Here is a 16,732-nt window from a genome sequence, read left to right on the forward strand (position 1 = left end):
AACCACCCTAAGATTTCATCTAATTCCAATTAGAATGGCTATTATCAAGAACACAAGCAATAATAAGTGTTGGCATGGATGTGGGGAAAAAGGCACACTCATACATTGCTGGTGGAGTTGCAAATTGGTGCAGGCACTCTGGAAAGAAATATGAAGATTTCTCAGAAAACTTGGAATGGAACCACCATTTGACCCAGCTATCCAACTCCTCAGTTTATACCTACAGGACTTAAAATCAGCATTAATCAGAGGACCTAAAATGCAGCCTCATCAATGTTCATAGGAGCTCAATTCACAATAGCTAGATTGTGGAACCAACTGAGATGCCCTTCAGTTGATGAATGGATAAAGAAACTGTGGTATATATACACAATGGAATGTACTCAGCCATAAAGAAGAATAAAATTATGGCATTTGCTGGTAAGTGGACAAAGCTGGAAAATATCATGCTAAGTGAAATAGGCCAAGCCCAAAAAACCAAAGTCCGAATGTTTTCTCTGATACATGGATGTCAATATATAATGAGGGAGGTGACGGGGAGGAAGAGAAGAATGAAGAAACTTTGGATGGTGTAGAGGAATGGGGTGGAAGGGGGTGTGAGGCAGAAAGATAATAGAATGAAACAGACGGTATTACCCTATTTATATATATGATTACATGAATGGTGTGAATCTACATTGTATACAACCATAGAAATGAAAAGTTGTACCCCATTTGTGTACAATGAATCAAAATGCAAAATTCAGTCTGTAAAAATAAAATAAAATAAAATATATATTTTAAAAAAAGAAAGAAAGAAAGAGAAAGAGAGAAAAGAAAGTCTTTTGGCCAAGGAGGTGATTGTGAGAGGAAGAGGTAGTTCTCAGCCTATGCCAAACAGATCTTTTTTTTTTTTTCAGTGCTCTTAGTCTCTGAGCCCCGTGGAGAGGGCATAGGCTGTTTTTATTTACTTTTTGTTGTTCACCTGGGAAGCAGAGGGAGTAGTTTGTGGACTGAGCCAGTTGCAATAGCTCTTGGATGCCCAGCTCTTCAGGGGTAGAACATACAATTTCTGTCCGCAACGTTTTATTCTGGTTTTATCGTCTCTGCACCCTCCTAGGGCAGAGCAACGCCAATCGCTGTAGCACATCAGGGTCTCCTTGCCCTTTCTCAAAACCTGCTCCAACAGTGGGGAAATGCTCTCGGGTCCCAAACACCTGTGCTGAAGGTGGATTGTTGTGGAAAGGAGAAGACGGCACTTGGAAAGTGGGAGAAACCAAACTTTATTTTATGCCTGCAGGCCCAGAGGAGATTAGCACCCCCAAATTCTGAGCACTGATCCACAGTGTCTCACAATATTTATAGGTTATTTGACATCATCTTAGACTCATCCTATCATTGGGGCTTTTTCCTCTTTAAAAAAAAAAAAAAATTCTAATCTATGCAGCTGAAGGCCTGTGCAGGTTCTCTAACATAAAGCATCTCACAGAACAGAGAAGAAGAAACAGCTCTCTTCACAGACATCGATTACATTTCAGGAGGGAGTAGTCAGACTCTTAGGGCAGTTATTGACAATGCAAAAGGTAGGCACCCTCCTGGGGAAAGCCTAAGAGAGGGGAGGGGAACTGACCCCTTCCCCAGGCACTGAACTCTTACAGTGATGTTCTTGTAATTTCATTTCACAACCAGGTCTGATTTTGCCACCACAAAAGAGGTATTGGCAGGTCCCACATGTACTCTACCCTCCTGGCTCTGGTGTTCTGAAATTTAGCTCCCACACATATAAATAAGCAACTACTCATTCCACAGAGCTCCTATAGCTGGTTCCCCAAGTTGATGGACCTAAATGGAAAGTGATATTTGTTCTCTGTGTGTCACAGATCTACTTCCCACCACATAGAGCTCACAGCAGTTTTATTTCGGATGCTTTCCCCCATAGCCAAACTGGCTCTCAAGGCCAACACCCTCTGAATCAGTGTATGACCTTAACTGCTGGTTCCCAGAGACAGGAAGATGGAGGACCTTTCACTCCCAAAGCAGTGAGCTCAGACGAGTCCTTCTCGGGATGGCCTCCTGAGCTTATGCTGCCATTCCACTCTGGGAAGCAGAGGGAACTGCTGTGCAAGTTCCCAGGCCAGTCGATGTGAACGGTACTTCTGCCTGGCGCTGAGATCTGTGCTTGCGGTGCTTCTGGGTCTTTCCCTGTTTGTTTTTTCCACCTCTACTGGAGCCCTCTGCCATACCACCAGGCTTTTTGGCACTGAAGTGCTCTTTCTCACCCTGTTTCACTCTCCAAAGTCTGTTTTGTTTGTTTTTTCAAGTTTCTGCTCACATCCAAACCTCAGCACCCTCCTCGGTCATCCATCTCAGAGTGGCTGCTCCCCCGTTGTTTTGATTCTATCCCCTGGAGGAGCTGGTGATCACTGGATGCTTCTAATCTGGATGCTCCATCTGGAAACTGGGGTATTTTCTCTTTGCTCTTGTGAATGCATTAAGTAACACTGAACAATGAACTTAAAAATTGCTAAGATAGTAAGTTTTGTTATGTGTATTTTACCACAATTTTTAAAACGTGGGAAAGAAGTAAAAATGTGTTTCAAGGGACCCCATTAAGAAAGTGACAAGATACAAACAGAGAAACAACATGTATCCCATTTGTTTACAATAAAAAAAAAAAAAAGAAAGTGACAAGATATTCCAAGGAATGGGAGAAAATATTTGCAAATCACATATCTGATAAGGGTCTGGAATTCAAAATGTACAAAGAATTCTTACAACTCAAAAATAAAAAGACAAATAGCCTAATTTTTAAATAGGTAAGATATTCCAATAGGCATTTAACACAATTAGTCATTAGGGAAATAGATATGGAAACCATATTGAGCTACCACTTCACATCCATTAGGATGGCTATAATAAAATAAAGTTTAAGAAGGAAAACAGAAGGTATTGACAAGGATGTGGAAAAACTGAACTAACTCACATTGCTCCTGGGAATGTAAAATGGTTTAGCTACTGCGGGAAATAGTTCTTAAAATGTTATACATAGTTGGTGTATAAACCTAGCAATTCCATATGTTCACACAAAAACTTGTACATGATTCTATAGCAGCATTAGTCATAATAGCCAAATAGTGGAAACAAATGTTTGTCAACTCAATGAATGGACAAAACAAAATATATATGGCATACCATGCAAGGGAATATCATTCAGCCATAAGAAGGGCTGAAGTAATGCTATAGGCAACAACATGAATGAGCCTTCAAACACTATGTTAAATGAAAGAAGCCAGATACAAAATGCCCATATTATATTTGTTCTATTTAAAAAAAAATCTGTAGTTGTAGATGAACAGAATGCCTTTATTTTATTTGCTTATTTTTATGTGTTGCTAAGGATCGAACCCAGCACCTCACACATGATAGACAAGCGCTCTGCCACTGAGCTACAACCCTAGCCCTGTACCATTCTTACTTTTGCTTCAAAAAGTGACATTTATTCAAAGGAAAAATGAAAGGTGTCCATCTGTTGGCTCCCTCCCCTTCCCCATCTGCTGCTCCTTAGCCCTTCAGAATTGAACCTTGACCTGGAGCTAGGTAACAGCCTTCTCAGATGAGGTTGGTAACACTGAGTGGCATTTCCTAGGTGGAGGTGTTGTGGAAAGTCTTGATATCTTGAAGGGGCCTCTTGCTGTCTTCTGTCATCACGTTAATAGCCACACCCTTGCAATCAAAAGGTCCTCCACAGTAAACCCTGTGGCTGCAGTTTCCCCTTTTTGGGGGGTTTGAGGGGGAGTTACTAGGGATTGAACCCAGGGGCACTTAACCACTGAGCCATATCCCCAGGCCTTTTTAGATTTTATTTTGAGACAGGGTTTCACTGAGTTGCTTAGGGCCTCACTAAGTTGCTGAGGCAGGCTTTGAACTCACAATCCTCCTGCTTCAGCCTCCCAAGCCGATGGGATGACAGGTGTGCACCACCATATCCGGCCTGCAATTTCCCTCTTAATGGGAAGGTTCCAGATGATGACTAAAGAAACCTGCTACACATCAATGCCTGTCTAGCAGGTCCATGGTAATCAATACTCTGCTAGAGCCAGAATGGAGCTCCCTCATGATCACTTCTTGTTCCTTTCAGCCCAAGTTTCCAGTCATGGCAGAAACAGTAAAGCCTAGGGCACACATCTCAGTGAGCCACTTGACCTTCCTTCAGGTGTTGATGAACATGACTGCCTGGGAGATGGTCAGGGTTCCATACGAGTCAAACTGTGTATCCAGCTTCCTCTCCTCTCATTCCACATAGAAATGGCAGATAGACCCCAGAACCAAATCCTCCTTCTTGATAAGAACATGAATTAAGTCCCTCCTGAATTTCCTGGTCACCTCAAGAACATCAGAAGGCACTGTGACTGACAACAAAACCTCCTGGATATTGATGTCAAACTTTTGAAATATGTCATGGATATGGTCCTTAAATGCATGGCTTAGCATTTCTTCAGTTTCATCCAGTACAAACATCTTAATGTACTTGGGAGATAGGTATTTCCAGTTAATCATGTCAAACATTTGGTCAAGGGTACTCACAATGATGCAGGGAGCGTCCCTCTGCAGCTTTGGCACCTCAGCACACATGTTGGTGCCCTCAATGCAGGGATGATGGGAAACACCCTTGTGATCTTCTAATCCCATGACCACATTCTGAATCTGCTAAGCCCAATCTTAAGCAGGTGCAAGCACAAAGGCTGGGTTGTCCTTCAGATTCAATTCACTCTGCCACAGAAATGATTTGGCAAATGTGCCATTTTTCTGATTCCAAATTGGGTCTGAGCAATCACATCAGAACCCTTGATATGAGGAAGAATTGTTCAGTGCTGCTTGGCAGGAGGCTTCTCCAAACCTTAGGTGTAGATGCTATGGAAGAGGGCCTCCAAGAAGTTCATATCATCAAAGTTGTCAATGATCTCATTGCAGTTATTCCCGATGACACCTCTGGGTTCCATTCCCTTCAGGCCATTGTCTCTGGATCAGGAATCCTGGCTCACAAACATGATCTTTAAAAGTCCTGTATAGTTCCATTTATATGAAATGCCCAGAATAGCCAAATTCACAGAGACAGAAAACAGAGTAGTGGCTGCCAGGAAAGTTGAGAAGAGGGGAATTTGGAAATAGGAGGTTTCTTTTTAGAGTGGTGGAAACATTCAGCAATTGGATTAATACTGAATACAACCTTGTGCAAATTTATTTATTTGTTTATTGTTTATTGATTGATCAATTGATTGATTGCAGTGTGTCCAGGGCCTCATGCATGCTGGGAAATACTCTGCCACTGAGCTGCACATACACTAATCTCAACCCCAACATTGTGAATATATTAAAAACTACTAGGGTTTACATTTTTTAAATATAAAATGAATTTTATTTGAAGTGAATTCTATCTCAACAAGAAAAATTTTAAAAGAGAGAAAATAGCCTTTCAAGATCAAGTAATTGAGAAGCCCTGAGGAAAATTGAAGCAATTGGAGAAAGGTTCCTTCTTTTCCATCCGGTGGCAGACATCAAGTGAGCCAAGATGGGTACATGCAAGTACATCCAGGAGCTATGGAGGAAGAAGGAGCCGGATGTGATGACTTTCTTCTGAGAGTCCACTGCTGGCAGTACCACCAGCTCTCCGCGCTCTATGGGGCTCCCGGCCCCACCCGGCCCCATAAAGCTCGCAGACTGAGATATAAGACCAAACAACTTTATGTTATATACAGGATTAATGTGCAGTGTGGTGGCCTCAAACGCCCAGCTCCTAAGGGTGCGACATATGGCAAGCCTGTCCATCATGGTGTTAACCAGCTAAAATTTGCTTTTAAAGCCTTTAGTCCATTGCTGAGATGCTACCATGGGGGCTCTAAGACTCCTGAATTCTTACTGGATTGGCGATGATTCCACATACAAAGTCTTTGAGGTTATCCTCATTGATCCATTCCATAAAGCTATCAGAAGAATCCTGACACTCAATGGATTGCCAAACCAGTCCACAAGCACAGGGAGATGCGCGGCCTAACATCTGCAGGCCGTAAGAGTCGTGGCCTTGGTAAGGGCCACAAGTTCCACCACACGATTGGTGGTTCTCGCTGTGCAGCTTGGAGAAGGCACAGTACTCTCCAGCTCTACTGTTACCGCTAATGTAAGTATGATGTTTGTAAAATCCATACCTAACAAACAATTTAGGACAGTAAAAAAAAGGAAAAAAAAAACAACAGAAAACAGATTGGAGAAATCCTAGTGGGTTTCTGTTATTGTTGTTGTGTTGTTTTATTTTGTTTTGTAGTTGATTCTTTTTCAGAGAAAGCCTGTGTTTGACAGCTAGCTGACCAAAACTGCAAGAGGAGAGCCTGTCTGGCCTACTGTTGTCTTCTCTCATCAGGCCTTAGCTGTGGATAGGTCTTGACTCAGGGCACCACCCTGGTCTAATCAGAGGGCCACTTTGTATAGAAAGTGGTTACTTGGGGACTTTGGGAGGGGCAGAAGCACCCATTAGAGCTGAAGCCTCTCTCTCACAGACCCCCTGCCATTTCTGCCTTCTTCAGTCAGTGTCTGTCCTGAAGTGGCTAACTAGTCTTTTAGTTTCTGTGCCCAGCAGCTACACTGAGTCTCTGTTAGCCACAGACCCCTCCCACCTCCTCCTGCTTTCTAACCCCACCTCCCTCCCTTAGGCCATCCTTCCATCCTGAGGAAGTTTGGGGGAAGTCCTCAGCACCCTGTTATCAGCTCCAGGGAAGTCTAAAGTTCAAGCATTTAAACTCAAGGCCTCTCACTGAGCTAGAGATGAATGACCCAGAGAATGTTGTACTGGAAATGGTTTCAGGAAGCTGAGTCAGCTTGTGCCTTTGTCAGGGTGGGGCTGAGGTCATTAACCCTCTGGGAAGGGTGTCCTTGTCTTCTTTTTCCTGCCCTTACCCCCACCTCAGGAGGTGACAGGAATCCTGAGATTCCTGAATCACTACACTCTGATTCCAAGCATTGTACTTCAGGAGGAGGGTAAAACTAGAAGACTCTGCTTGACCATCAAGAGATATTTTGAGGTGTTTGGGGACAGGAATAGGATGTCCTCCTGGTGTCATGTCAATAACTGCTTCCTGTGGTTGCATCTGTCTTCCCAGAATGGAATCCCTCAACCCTCTTAAGGGACCTTTTCTCATGATCTAAAGTCTTGCCCTGAACCTCTGTCTCCACACCCTGTGACTCTCTTTGTTTCTTCACCTCTTTTGACCTCAGCTTCCTTATCTGTAAAATGGGACTAGAGATAGCACTTACTTTATAAGAGTGGTCAGTAAGGTTTAGATAAGGAGCATACTGCATTCCCACAGCATCTGGCAAACCACACATGCTCAGTAGCCATTGGCTGCTGCTGCTGTAATATTTTATCCCTTATACAACCAAAATCTAAGGAGCACTTAGTATGTGTCAGGCTTCATGCCAGAAACCTAGTGGGGACATAACATTGTGTTTGGTTTCAAAGGGGTTTAAATCTACTAGGAGAAAGAAGAGAAACCACCAATCAAAAAAAAAAAAAAAAAAAAAAAAAAAAACAAAACAAAAAAAAAAACAATAGTTCATAAACAATCTGGCAGTGTTTCAAAACCTGTCAAAATGCTCAGAAATCTTAATCTGCAACTTGCAGTACTAGGGTTTGAATCCAGGGTACTCTACCACTAAGCTAAGTCCCCAACCCTTTTTATTTTGAGACAAAATTTTACTAAGTTGCCAAAGTTGAACTTGTAACCCCCCTCCCCCCACAGCAACTCTGACTTTTAAATGCAGCCCCCTTCTTGCCTGCATATTCACGCCCAGCCAACCTTGAAGAAATCTTTATGGTCTCTTCTGAACTTTCCAGCCAGTCCTCCCTTTCACATGCCAGGTCAATAGCATTGACACAGCTGTTGGCTTGGTGAGGTCTAGCCCTAAGTCTCCCACTTCCAGGTGACCAGGAGATTTGCAGGGAGGAGTAAGAATTTTGTCTCCACCCTGGGCCTGGTCAGGAGAACTTTTGTCTTGGGACCAGCTAGTCCTAGAAGGTCTTTAAGGGAAGATGTAGGATGGGGCTGGGGGAGGGCAAGAAGTAGCTAAAGGCGTTTGTCTGAGGGAGGGAGGAGGGATTACACCTAAGGATAGGGAGGAGTCCAGGAACTCAGCCAGCTAGGGGATCAAATTCCTCCAGGGTGGACTTAGATAGGAGGTTGGCACCAGAAGGAGAGAGAGTAGTCAGCAAGGAAGATCAGCGTTCCACCTGCCTTCTACCCTGATTCCTGGGAAGAGCTGGTAGCACTGCAGGGTGAGGAAGGATCACCCCTCTGTGCCCCCAACCTCTGGGCCCTGCCTGTTCTTCTTCACTTTCAGTGACTCGGAGAGTGGGAGAGAAAGGAGATGATGGAGCCAGACAGGACTCAGATAAAACTTGACCCTAGGTAAGTGAGGCTGGCAGACCCTGGGCCAGAAGCCAGCTTTTAATCAATACTGGCTCTTGTTGCTCTGACCTGTCTCTCCCTCCCTCCCTCCCAGAGCCCTTTGACTCCCAGCATTCAGGCTGCATAAAGGATTAAAAATGCTCTGATTGTCCCCAAGGTCCTCAGAGAAACTGTGGAATGGAGCCAGCATGTGATCACATCAGGGACTCCGCCCCCCACCCCCCAGTATGGGTAGAGAATGATCCCAGAGGTAGGGGCTTTGCACAGAGCCCCTGGCCAACAGGGGATCCACCCCTGGTGCTAAGAGTCCATTCTTTCTCTGGTATCTGCTGTTTCTCCCTGGCTAGCCCCTGGGTTGCTACCCTATTGGGTGTTAAAAGAATCATGGGTTCCTTGGGCTTAGCAGCCAGACCTGCCTGTAGCTAACTGGAAGCTTACCCTACACACTAATCAGGCCAGTTCCCCTTACTAAGAAACAGGGCCTTGAGGGGAAAATGGACGAATCCCCTATGGGGAGGGGCACAGGAGAAGTATTAGGTAACTAGGGTTACTTGCTACTTGTGAAGGTCACATACACTTCTCTAGACCTGGTGGCTCTAAACACAAGCTGATGTCTCTCTAGGTACACAGAAGATCTTCTGGAGGTGCTGAGGACCAACTATGGCATCCCTTCAGACTGTTTCTCCCACCCTCCCACTGCAGCTCAGCTCTTGAGAGGTGAGTCAGGCCCTCCCCAGAAGGCGCTGAAGGGAGGAGATGCACATCCCAGAGGGAAGTCAGGACAGCTGGGGCAGCAGAGAAGAAGTGGTCCTGAGACATCCAGCCTGATCAGCCTCAGGGGATGACTGCATGGTGTTCACAGTAACTAAGATCCTGCAGGGCAACTCCCCAAGGAGTCAGCAGGCCCAAAGCAGGGCATGACAATCTAGCCCAGGAGACGAACCTGAGGTGGGGCCTCCACAGATCTCAGCCTCAAGGCACATTCAAATTGTGGACACTGTGTCCTGGAGCATTTTCCAGATTCCAGGGTCTTCCAGAGCCTCAAGATGGTGCCCATATGATCCAAACCCCACAAGGTCCCCTAGAGGCAGCTGCACAACATCCTCTCAAAGAAAGGGCACATAGCACTAAGAGGAGAAGCTATTGTGAGTAATGACCTCAACTTAACTGAATCTATAAAAGTGTTCTCACAGTCCAGGTGCAGTGGTGCACCCCTGTAATCCCAGGATCTCAGGAGACTGAGGCAGGAGAATCACAAGTTTGAGACCTTGTCTCAAAAATAAAAAAAGAGCTGGGGATGCAGCTCAATGGGAGAGCACCCTTGAGGTCAATCCCCAGTGTGAAAGAAAGAAAAGAAAGGAAAAAAGAGTTCGCAAAGTGTTGGCCACCTGGATGCTATTGCTCAACTGCTTTTGAAAGTGAAAGGCAGGGGCTGGGCTTGTGACTCAGTGGTAGAGTGCTCTCCTAGCATGTGTGAGACACTGGGTGTGATCCTCAGCACCACATAAAAGTAAAAAATAAAAATCATAGCAAATGGAGTGAAAAATAAATTAAAAAAAAAAAAAAAAAGAAAGAAAGTGAAAGGCATGTGATGTGACTTGGTTCATTCCCTGGACACAAAAACACTGAGAATCAAGTGGCCCTGCATCTTCCTAACAAGTGTGGCTCACACACAGGCATCTTGTTTTGTTTTCTTGCTGCATGATAAACCACCTCTGAGATGTTGGGTAGGAATCCATGTCTCTGTGGTACACTCAATGCTTCCGAGCCTCTTTCCAGATGTTGATGCTATGCGGAGTAGACTTCCTGAGCAACAGGGTGCTTGCTGTCAGTGTGCTTTGGGAGGCAGATGTGGGCATGTCCCCAAGCTATGCACAACTCTCCTTCAGATACTCTGAATTGGAGTACTGCCAAAGTGTATAGAGATGCCTGGTGGTGCTCGGTGGTTAGTGCCAACAGTGGCAGCTACAACCATTTCCATCCAGGAAGCTCCTGTTCTAAGAGTGCAGCTGTTAACACCAGTGTTCCTTGCATGAGTTTTTCTCAGGCCAGCAGACATTTGGCAATATCTGGAGACAGTTTTGGCCACCACAGTGGAGATTACCACTAGCATCCAGTGGGTAGATGCCAGGGAGGCAGCCACACACACCTACTACAGTGCAGAGGACAGCCCTCCACAACAAGGAGTTATCCAGGTCAAAGAATCATGTGTTCAGCTTGAGAAACCTTGCCTAACACAACAAAATAGTTCTCACACTGCTTTGCTAAAAAATTGTAAACAGAAACACCAAAGATGATCTACATAGGTTGACCATCCTGGTCTGGGAGCTGAGCAAGCTGCCTTGATCTAGGTGGAGTAGGTGGGATCTGAGAAGTGAAGAGGAGGCACTGGGCACTCCTGGGGCAGGAATGGGAACAGAATGAGCTGGCAGGTTTCCCAGATACAGCCGGAACTAGAACTGGCAGAATTCAAGATTACTGGTGGAGGAGCAGAGGACAATTGAGAGGGTCTGGCAGGTAAGGTGAGGCCTGATGAGCATCAGACCCAGGAGTCGTACTTTATTCTGTGGGCAGAAGCAGCTGGTGAGGGCTGTAAGGTTGGGAGGGGCTGGGTGAAACTGATTTAAGACCATTAATCAGTAATCAGGATGAACTGCAGGGGAAAAGCCTTGAAAGCAGGGATATAAACGAGAGGTTAGTGTCCCCAACCAGCATGAAAGAAAAGAGTCTGAGTCAGGAAAGGGTCAGAGAAAGGAAAGAAAGGGTTGGGGAATATATTGTCAGTTCAGGGCAATGACATTTGTGGAAAAGGAGAACCAGAGGTGGAAAATGTGGTGAAATCCTTTCCTCACTCCGTTGTTTCTTAGATAGTTGTTGTGTGTGTGTTTGTTTTTGTTTTGTTGTTTTTTTTGTTTTTTTTTTTTTTTTGTATGGGGAATTGAACCCAGGGGCACTTAACCACTGAGCCGCATCCCTAGACCCTTTAAAAAATATTTTATTTAAAGACAGGTTCTCAATCCCCAGCACCCCCCCTCAAAAAAAAAAAAAAAAAAAAAAAAAAGACAGGTTCTCCCTAAGTTGCTTGGGGCCTCGCTAAGTTATTGAGGCTGGCTTCAAACTTGTGATCCTACTGCCTCATCCTCCCAAGTTGCTGGGATTACTGGCGTGCATCACTGTACCCAGCTCTTAGATAGTTATATAAGAAAAAGTATTCCAGAAGAACTATGAAATCTTTCAATAATTGGAATTTCAAATGCGAATGATGTGATTGTGATTACAATCCTTACAGGTGTTTTTTAATGAGCTGATCTAAAAATTTATATGAAAGAGTCAAGAAAGCCAAGACAATTTGGTAAAGTATATGGAGGGAAGCTGTCCTATCAGAGATTAAAGGCTACAATAAAGCTGTAGTAATTAAAGCAATAAGGCAATAATGGCAAAGGGCCAGAGATGAAGAAAAATAACAGAATAGGGGGACCAGAAATCAGCCATTCCTACTATGAATGTATGCTTCCCACATCCCTTGGGTCAGACTCTGAGGAAGAGGTTGCTGGGCAATAGCCTGTCCCTATGGCAATGAGCACATAGGAAACTAGCTCTAGAGTAGCCTTAATTCAGATAGATTAAGTACTTAAATGCAAAATGCAGTTTTTACAAAAATAATATAGAAAGACATCTTTATGATTGACAACAGAGAATAATTTCTTAAAACACAAGAAAGCACAATTTTCATGAAGATCGACTACATGGAGAAAAAAAACCTATTCAACTAAAACACTGTAAAGAAAGTTGAGAGTGAAACCACAGAATGGGAGGAGAAAATGCTTTCAAATCTCTAACGGACAAAGGGTTCATATTTGATATGAGGGAAATTAGTCAATCAAAATTGGATAAAATAGCTAAGTGTGATAGCCCATGCCTGTAATCGCAGCAATTTGGAAGGCCAAGGCAGGAGGGATTACAAGTTTAAGGCCAGCTTCAGCAAATTAGCAAGGCCCTAAGCAACTTATTGAGACCCTGTCTCAAATTAAAAAAAAAAAAAACTTAAGAAGAGGGGTTGGGGATGTGGCTCAGTGGTAAAGCACCCCAAGTTCAATCTCCAGTACCCTCCCCCCTAAATGGTTAAATATATATGGACAAATCATAGAAGAGGAAACCCAAATGGCTAACAAATGTGCAAAAATACCAAAATGCTCTCCTTTGCTAGTAATCAGGGAACTACAATTAAACAATGAAATATTATTTCATCATTATTACACTGGCAAAAAAAAGTCTGATAGGTGATAAAAAACAGAATACAAAATAGCGTATATAGTACAATGGCTGCAATTTTATGTACAATGATTATAATGTAATATGTAGAAGTTGGGCACTGTGGTGCACACCTGTAATCCCAGTGGCGCAGGAGGATTGCAAGTTCAAAGTCAGCCTCAGCAACTTAGTGAGACCCTAAAAAACTTAGGGAGACCCTGTCTCTAAATAAAAAGGGCTGGGGATGTGACTCAGTGGTTAAGCACTTCTGGTACTAATACTAATAATCCCTAGTACTACTACTACTACTACTACTACTACTACTAGTACTACAACATATAGGCCCTTTAATCAGACTCACTTTTTTTTGGTGGGGGAGGGGATACCAGGGATCAAACCCAAGGTTCTTAACTACTGAGCCACATCCCCAGCTCTATTTGATTTTTTATTTTGAGACAGGGTCTCCATAAGTTGCTGAGGCTGACTTTGAACTTGGCGATCTCCCTGCTTCAGCCTCCCCAGCCACTGGAATTACAGGTGTGTGCCACCACCCCTGGCAATCAGATGCTTTTATAAACTACTTTTTATTGAGTAAATACTACATACCAGGTGCTTTGCTAAGTAGTTTAATGAGAAAATAATTCGTGTGTCCAGGATCACGGAGTAAACAGTTAAGAGGCATTTTACTTTGAATACAATTATCTCTAACTCTGAAATGTATAATCTTAATTTACAGGAAGAAAATATGAAAAAATAGAAAAAAATTTTAGTAGGAAGCTGGGATTATGGGTGACTATTCTTTTTTCAAAATTTTATGTAATTTTATGTAATGTTATATTGTTTTATTTTAAAAAGTATTTTTCAGGGGTACTCGGTGGTAGTGCGTTTGCTTGACATGTGTGATCCCCAGCCAAAAAAAAAAAAAAGAATTTTTTGCTATTTCAGAGACAGTGGGAAATCTGAAGTTGCTGAAGATACTTTCAAAATGATTAATTGGACAAGCATCTTCCAAAGTGTCTTCCTTGGAATATTAATCACCAGGAATCCTTCATGAAAATAGAGTTCTATAGAAAATGGTTTTGTAGAAGATGGATTCTATAATTTCTTTTTGGAAATTCACATTATAAATTAGCAGATTAGAAACTTAAATATGCTCTGTAGGAAAAGAAAAACATGTTAAATTCTGTTCAATGCATTTCTAAAAATCCTTTAGCCATAGAATGACTTTTTCCCAATAATAGCTAATAAAATGCATTTTGAGGAGAACTGGGTTAAATCAGAAAGGTAAGGGGGAGAGCAATCTTCTAAAAGGATAAATGAGCTAGATGGATGCTAAGGAATTTTTCTTTCAAAAACAGAAACAAAAGTAGAAGTGGATACAAAAACCTATAAATAATGCAAGTAGGAAAAGAACAGAGGACCAAAGCAGCGGTTATAAGAAACTGTGTTGGCAGTCAATGTCTCACCCGTACTTTATAAACTGGAACTCTTGGTTTTCGGGTTGCAGTTGATTCTCCCTCCCCTATCTACGTGCACATGCACCAAAAGTCAGTGTGTGTGATGTTGAGTTTGGGCTGCACATCAGGAACCTTGGGTTTAAATCTCATCTTCACTTCCAGTCATTGTCACCATGGGCAAGGTGCGTGACTCTTTCAGCCTAGTTTCCTAAAAAAAGCCTACAAAATGGGGATGGTAATAGGAGTTCTTCCAGGGTTCTTTCTTTCAACAAATAGTTATAGAACAGTTACTGTTGCAGAATAGTTAACATTTGGAGGCAGAACACAGAACAAGCCTGACAAGCAAAGCCCCTGCCTCCAAGTGCAGACAAAAGAAAGCCAGTAAACAGCTACTGATAAATGACATCACTGAGATGTGTGCCCAAATCACACAGGGTTGTCAGGGCTGGCTGCTGACTCGGGAGCAGGAGCCGAGAGCTCAGTGATGCAGAGCTCAGGGAGGAAAGCAGAGGCCAACAAGAAAGTCCTAGAGGCAGGAACAGTTCAGAGTGGTTGCTGGGAGGTTGAAAGAGTGGCAGCAAGATTCCAAGCCTTGACACTCAGGAGGAACTGAGCTGCAATTTTGATTAACACATAATACTTGTACACATTTGTGGGATACAGTGTGATGTTTCAATACATGTGTGCAATGTGTATTGATCAAATCAGGGTAATTAGCATTTCCATCTTCATAGGATTTCCTTCTTTTTGGAAACTTCAAGCTCCTCTATTCTAGTCCTTCATAAAATATATACGAGTTTTTTTCCAGCTGTAATCATGGAACACTGGAACTTGTTTGTCCCTCCTAATAGGCATTTCAATGTTTGTTATGCACCTTCCCTCTGTGCCAGGTCCCCCCTTCCTTCCTAGTCTCTAGTAATCACTATTCTACTTTCATTTTGACATTTCTAGCTTCCACATGTGTCTGGCTTGTACCATTTAACAGGACATCCTTGAAGTCTGGAGAACACAAGGTGTGGCAGAGGATGAGGACTGTGAAGGATATCCAGGGTCAAGGCCAAGAGAGGAACCAGGAGAAGGGGGACCCTACTCAGGGAAAGTGACAACTGGGAAAACTTTGGCGTTGATGGCTTGTGGAAGGCTCAGCAGAGGACAGGAGTTGAATGGATTAGGAGCATGGAGCCCACTGGGCAGCCACTCCCAATATTCAGACATTGAATTTTGGAGATATACTGAAGTAACTTTTGCTTTTTTCCCTCTGGACTTTGACTTTATTATTTTTTAACAAAACATTTCTACTATAAAAGTAATCTGGCTTCAGTAAATTTGAAAATACACAAAGAAAAAAAATCAATAGTCTGACCGAGAGTCAGGCATTGTGAATATCTTTGTATGATTTCCTTTTTCTATGCTTTTAACATTTGTAGAAATCATACTACACCTACAACATTATGTCCTGTTTTTATAAGCATGGCATCGTATGAATTTTTTCACATTATTATACATTTGGAAAAAAGTGTTTTCTTTCTTTTTTTTGGTACCAGGGATTGAACCCAGGTGCACTTAACCACTGAGCCACATCCCCCACCATTTATATATATACTTTATTTAGTGAAAGAGTCTTGCCAAGTTTCTGAGGCTGGCTTTGAACTTGTAATCCTCCTGCCTCAGTCTTCCAAATCGCTGGGATTATAGGTGTGTGCCACTGCGCCCAGCCAAATGTGTTCTTTTCTTTTTCTTTGTTTTTTTCTTTAAAAAAGTTTATTTTTGTTCTAATGCATATCCATTGCCAATAATTCCAGCGACTCAGGAGGTTGAGGCAGGAAGATCACAAATTTGAGACGAACCTGGGCAGGCAACTTAGGGAGCCCCTGTCTCAAAATGAAAATAAAAAGGGATAGGAATGTAGCTAGGAGTACAGTGCCCCAGATTCAATCCCAAGTACAAATAAAATATGAAAAAAAAATGCAATATAAACATAATTGAAAAATATGAAAGAAGAAAAAAACAAAATTGAGAAGACAAAATTCATCTATAGTCTTATCTGCTCAAAATAAGCATCGTTAAATTTTTTTAAAGTATAATAGGTATTTTTCTATGCAATGATTTAAAAAAATGTTTATTGTATCCTTTGATACAATGTTCATGTAATACATGAATATTACATTTACTAAATACATGATCAGGGTTAAAAAAGTCATATACTACAAAACAACTACTAATAAAAATCTGTAACTACTAATAAAAATCTAATAAAAATCTATCTATCCATTCTCATTTCTTTTTCCTCAAAGACAATTGCTTCTAACTCTTTTAGCTGATGATTTTTCTGCTATTGTTACCATTGGGATGTCCAAAGTATAGGTCCTTGGTGTCCCAAACAAAAAACTGAGCAAGATACACAGAAGTAACAGCTAAATTCCAGATTTATTGGAGGTGAAGACAGCACTCTGTTAGGTAGAGTGGGGTACGCAGAGAGAGAGAGAGGCAGAGCATCAGAGAGAGAGGGAGAGAGAGGTGTCAAGGCCCCAATGTCTGGAAATTAGGATCTTATATCCTGAACTGTGGGGTGTTCTCTTCCCTATATAG

At 42.6% G+C, this 16,732-nt stretch overlaps 1 protein-coding gene and 1 pseudogene across 2 annotated transcripts in view; both read left to right on the forward strand.

Moving 5' to 3' along the window:
• The window catches only part of SLC51A (solute carrier family 51 member A), a 120,059-nt gene that overhangs the window by 93,219 nt on the left and 10,108 nt on the right, over window positions 1-16,732 (forward strand). The window contains exons 4-6 of the mRNA XM_079156302.1: window positions 6,939-7,008; window positions 8,368-8,435; window positions 9,058-9,152. Coding sequence (XP_079012428.1) covers window positions 8,395-8,435; window positions 9,058-9,152 — 136 coding nt within the window. The 5' untranslated portion in view covers window positions 6,939-7,008; window positions 8,368-8,394. The remainder of the gene's footprint in view (window positions 1-6,938; window positions 7,009-8,367; window positions 8,436-9,057; window positions 9,153-16,732) is intronic.
• Window positions 2,664-7,543, forward strand: LOC306671064 (large ribosomal subunit protein eL15-like; annotated as a pseudogene). Its single transcript has one exon. The product of its transcript is annotated as a large ribosomal subunit protein eL15-like (transcript).

The sequence above is a fragment of the Sciurus vulgaris genome (assembly GCF_902686455.1).
Source record: "Sciurus vulgaris genome assembly, chromosome: 10".
In the NCBI taxonomy this organism is placed as follows: domain Eukaryota; kingdom Metazoa; phylum Chordata; class Mammalia; order Rodentia; family Sciuridae; genus Sciurus; species Sciurus vulgaris.